Source organism: Triticum urartu, chromosome 3A, assembly GCF_056163025.1.
Source record: "Triticum urartu cultivar PI428250 chromosome 3A, HENAU_Tu73, whole genome shotgun sequence".
Classification (NCBI taxonomy): domain Eukaryota; kingdom Viridiplantae; phylum Streptophyta; class Magnoliopsida; order Poales; family Poaceae; genus Triticum; species Triticum urartu.
The window spans coordinates 741,292,754-741,298,011 of NC_141875.1; the positions used below are offsets into that span (position 1 = coordinate 741,292,754).

Genomic DNA, 5,258 nt, shown 5'->3' on the forward strand with positions numbered 1-5,258 from the left:
TCTGTACGCTCGAATCCTCTCCAATGGGCCGATATTTGTTAAGAGTACGGGCCCATGTCTTGCGTGCCTTTCTTTTATTGTTTTTATCATATTATAGTATCCAAATAGGAATTTCCACGTGATGCCGTTGGAAGCCTATAGGTGTCCTGCCTCTGCACGTTTCGTTTTTTTGAGCTGGTTCCCCTACACGTAATTGTTTTCGAGGGAATCCCCTGCACGTAAGTTTTGCTGTACTTTCCATCATAGTTATATGCATGCAGGGTTGCTAACACACACTGCATGCATATAACTATGTAATTATAACAAGTAAACAATTGTACAAACTAAGGCCGTAATGATCAAACAAATTAACAGTTATAAACGAAAAGATGAACATTGTTGTATGCATGCGTTGATAAATTGATACCCCCCTTAGTGATACAGATTTTATACACACCCGGCCACATTTGACCAAGCATTAATCTAAGAAAAAAGCTTGATGACAAACTAATTACTAGATGCATTGCCAGTGCTGGAATATTAATTGCCGCTGCGATTGCCATTGACCGCGTTCTCGTACATGCCTCTGCTGCTCGGGTAATGCTGCTGCTGTTGGTCTCTCTTGGCTGCCGGGTGGTCTAACTGGTGGCCTCCTCGGTCATCGCCATTGCCCCCACCACCGATCTGTAGCCCGAGGTGGAAGTGGAACATGCCCTGCATCGCCGCCATTGTGATGGGCATTGCCTCAGTTGGTGGTCCGGACATCTGATGATCCATGGCATGCATGATTGGGACGCTGTCCATCTGCGCCGCCGCCCACTGCTCCATCCCGTTCACGTGGGCCTGGTGGTGGTGCTGCTGCGCGCAGCCGTCCGCCGCGTAGGCGCTGCGGGAGCTGCTGTCCGCGAAGAGCAGCCTGGCGGGGAAGCTGAGGCCGAGGCTCGCCGGGTCGACGCTGTCGGCGAACCCGCTGCCGAACCTGGAGTACTGTACGCCGGGCGGCGCGGTTCTGGTGCCGGTGGCGCAAGATGTGCTGCTGGGCGTCGTTGACGTCGCGGACGACGTCCCTTCCACAACGGCTTCGGAGGCGGGCGACGCCGTCTTGGGATTGGCCCTGCGCTTGGCGTGGCGGCAGTATCCGCCGCCGATGGGCACGTTTCGGAGCGCGCCGCCACGGGTCCAGTAGCGGCGGCAGGCGCGGCAGAAGTGGCGAGGCTGAGTGAGGGAGTAGTTGTTGAAGTAGCAAAACTTGGTGTTGGTGGAATCGCAGCGTGGGCACTCGAGCCCCGGCACCGGCCGCGGCACCCGCGCCAGCCGTGCCCGCTCGGTCATGGACATCCGCTTGCTATTCCCGCTGCCTCTGTCGCCATCCTCAGCACCGACGCCCCATCCGGCCCCGGCCGTGGCCATTAACCCATCGTGATTGCTGTTGTTGCCTCCTCCATCGCCATGACCAGCAGGTGAAAGAGTAGTGGTGATATGAGTGTTACTGCCGATTTGCTGCAGCTGCGAATCAACAAGGAGATGAGTAATTAATTATGCATATAGCCAAGATGTATATGCAACGGAGTATATTCCAAGATATGAATTATCAAACCCTAGCTTAGCTAGTGCACACATATAATATTTTATCATGTATGAACAATATCTTGAGGGATTATACTATTAATTACTAGTAGTAGACAGCTAGAAACACAAGAAAATGATGCATACCTGAAGCTGGTTGTGGTTGGTGTTCCAGCAGCTTGATGAATCTAGGAAGGCAGGAGGGAAGAACATGGCCGGTGATCCAGAGAGTTGTTGGGAGCGGGAAATCAAATGGAATCAGAGTAATAATACAAAGTAAAGGAACGGAATGGTGGAACCTAGAGCCACCCAAGAAGGAGAGACCAGCCAGGATGCTACCACTACCAGCACCAATAGGCAAGAGATGAGAGAGAGAGGTAAACATACACATACTCTCTATATATATAGCCTCTGGCTGCAATTATTATAGTCACTGTTTTCCTTTATTTGCACACGTTTGCTATTTTCCCTGCTGAGTGCTGACGGGGCTGAGAGTGCTACCGTACACGTGCTCTATCTAAAGTTTACAATTAATTTTGATAACTAATTTGCCACCGCACAATAAATCACCCAGGCCACAACATGGAGGGTCTTCTTTTCTTACTCGAGGGTCGATCATCGGCCTGAACAAATAAGTGTTTAATTGCACCCAGGTGGTTTGCAAGCAGTGGAGCAGACGGGTTGGCCCTTCCTAACTTGTTTTCATTGATGTAATTTTTCTGGCTCCGCCACTGTTTGCAAGTATCACTGTTCGATAGTACAATGATAGTTGCGGGTACTGTACCTATCCGGACACATATACGTATGCTTGTCATCTTCATGTCCATCCATGGTATGAAATAGTCACCGTGAATACGATATGACAACTAAATTTCTTTCGCTGAATGTTCTCTTGCGCGTTAACAGTTGAAAATCTAATGCACGTGGAGATATAACAACATCAAGCACCTTCCATGATGTAATAACCAATTCCAAATTATTTTAATTTATGTTTGTCATGTTGACATGGTTGCTACGTGTGCAACACCACTGCGATGTTATCAACCACAAATGAGGGGGGGGACTAAACTTCCTACCACCTTGTCATAACATCTACATGGCTCTTATAGATGTTTCTAAAATTATTGGATGGGCCTAATAACGACCCTATATTTCAACAAAAGTGACGGGCATTCAAGTCCCATTCAAGTTCCATGGTCAATACGTATGGGCATTTCCTATTCGGCACTTCATGCGCCAGTTTCTTAAAAAATTGCAGACGGGCGCACACCCCCGCTCTGCACTAGGCCGGCCCATTTCCTTTTTTTTTCCTGTTACATTTTTTCAAAAAAAAAAAGCTACAGCCGACCACCTTGTTATAACAGCTACATGGGCCTAACGCTCATCGGTTCCAAAGGGAGCGCAGCAACCACCACGACATATCAAGCGCTTGTGCAAACTCACTTCTTCTTTTATTTTATTTCATTCTTCAGTTCAGTTTTATTTTTTTCTTGTCCTTTTTGTTTTCTTCAATGTGTCGTTTAAAAAAATTGGTGAACCTTTTTTGTCAAAATCAGTTAAATAGTTTTCAATTATTTTGAACTTTATTCAAAACCGATGAACTTTTTTTTTAATTTGATGATTTTTTAAAATTCGATGATATTTTTCATATTCAACGAATTTTTTCCAATTCAATTTTTTTGTTTTTTTTTTCAAAAAATAATCCATATGCGATCAACCGAACCAGAGGAAAATAAAATGCGCTCACATCTACATGGCCCGGTCCTCTAGCGTTGGCGCATGGGCGACAGGGAGCTTCCCTGGCGCCTGAAGCGCCGAATAGGAGCTCGCATTTGAACGACAGTGTTCTTGGTTGTGTGCATGCTAGGGTGCGGACAACAAGTAAGATCACCAATAGTCGGACGCCCCAAACCCGTCTCAAACGCCTGGGTGAACGGCCCGGTCAGTGACTAGTCAAAAAGAAAGCAACCCAGACGGGCTCCTCAAATGTCTGGGCTGACCAGCACCCCTCATATTCAGTCCAAATATGGGGTGGATATGGGGGCGCCCAGGCGCGTCCGCCACGTCGAAGCCGACAACCCTACCACTCCACAAATTGCACCAAATTGACCTAGCCCTTCGTCCTCCTCATGCCTTGCTCCAACATTCCTCGCGTCCGAGCCCTCGCAGTCTTCCACCCATGCTCACCATCCTCACCGCCGGTCCCGATCCGCTGCCCTAGATGTCATCCAGCCCATCCCCGGCCATCGTGACTGAGGTTGTGTCCGCCTTGTCCGTCAGCGTCCCGTCCTCGGCTTCATCGTGCAAGCCAGAGAACATCGCCCAGAGGAATCGGTGCCGCCGACAGCGAGAGAGGGAAGCGATGGCATCGCACGGAGCGGATGCGGACATGGACGAGCAGCTACTCCCCCCCCACCCGTCACGCCCGGAACCCCTTACCCCATCCATCCCGTACCCCGACAAGGATTGTGCCATCACACCAGGTTGGGGCAAAGGAGGATCCAATGGCCAGTTGGGGGATTCTTGAGAACTTTCCGACCATGTAGATGCCGCCGGTGGACGTCTGCCACTCGCTGCACCAACTTATAAGGTGAGCTCTTCTCCCACTAGTAAGAGTTGGTGTGAAGGAAGAAGAGGTGTTCCACATGCGCGCTCCTCCTCCGTCGCCCGCCTCGTCACGACGCGCACGCTGTGGGTTGGGGGAATGAGCCGAGCCGATGCAATGTTTTGCCGGTCAAAATTGGAGAGACCATTACAGACACAAAATGAATATGAGACGTCATATTCATTGCGGAAATGCAAAAGTCTATAATAAATACCTTTTATTCTGAAGATGGAAACGTTTGTAATTAAACGTGGTTATTATGGAGATGAAATGTCTGCAGTTAACTGTGTTTATGGCTGCACCGTTCTCCTACCCCACCGGCTATATATATGAGGAATCGCAGCTCAGCCAAATAGACAACACATAACACACTCCACTACTACCTGGCCATTCCTTTCATTGCTGCCGCCTTCGGTGATCCCATCCCGTCTATCGCGTAGATGGCTGACGGGATAGCAGGCCTCCGAAACCCCGCCTCTCCAGATCCTGTACGGGAGAGAGGCGATTAGGTTTTTGGGGACCGTCTCCTATGCGACTGCTTGCCTCTGTTCAACTACTTCCTCTACACCGACTACTTCCGCGTCACCTTCGTCTTCACCATGAGCACTGACACCGACCGCGTGGCTGCCGAGAAGGCCGCTGCTGACAAGAGGATCGCTGACGGGGCCACTACATCTGCTGAAGCTACGGCCGACTGGCCTACTGGAGGGTATAACACATTTGCCCCGCTCATGTTAATTTTCACGTGTGCAGTACTAGTGGTTTGCCTAGATGTTTCTACTGTTGGGTTTCGTAGTAATTTCAAAAAAATTCCTACGCACACGCAAGATCATGTGATGCATAGCAACGAGAGGGGAGAGTGCTGTCTACGTACCCACGCAGACCGACTGCGGAAGCGTTGACACAACATAGAGGAAGTAGTCGTACGTCTTCGCGATCCAACCGATCAAGCACCGAAACTACGACACCTCCGAGTTCGAGCACACGTTCAGCTCGATGACGATCCCCGGACTCCGATCCAGCAAAGTGTCGGGGAAGAATTCCGTCAGCACGACGGCGTGGTGACGATCTTGATGCACTACAGCAGCAGGGCTTCGCCTAAACTCCG

At 49.8% G+C, this 5,258-nt stretch overlaps 1 protein-coding gene across 1 annotated transcript; it reads right to left on the reverse strand.

Annotated features, from left to right (window-relative positions):
• Positions 1 to 335: 335 nt before the first annotated feature.
• LOC125549560 (uncharacterized) lies at positions 336 to 1,894 on the reverse strand. The gene is made up of 2 exons (XM_048712944.2): positions 1,693 to 1,894; positions 336 to 1,485 (listed from the first exon to the last, which is right to left on the reverse strand). The coding sequence occupies exons 1-2, from the start codon at positions 1,756 to 1,758 to the stop codon at positions 520 to 522; spliced, it is 1,032 nt and encodes a 343-aa protein (XP_048568901.2). The 5' UTR covers positions 1,759 to 1,894; the 3' UTR covers positions 336 to 519.
• Positions 1,895 to 5,258: the final 3,364 nt, after the last annotated feature.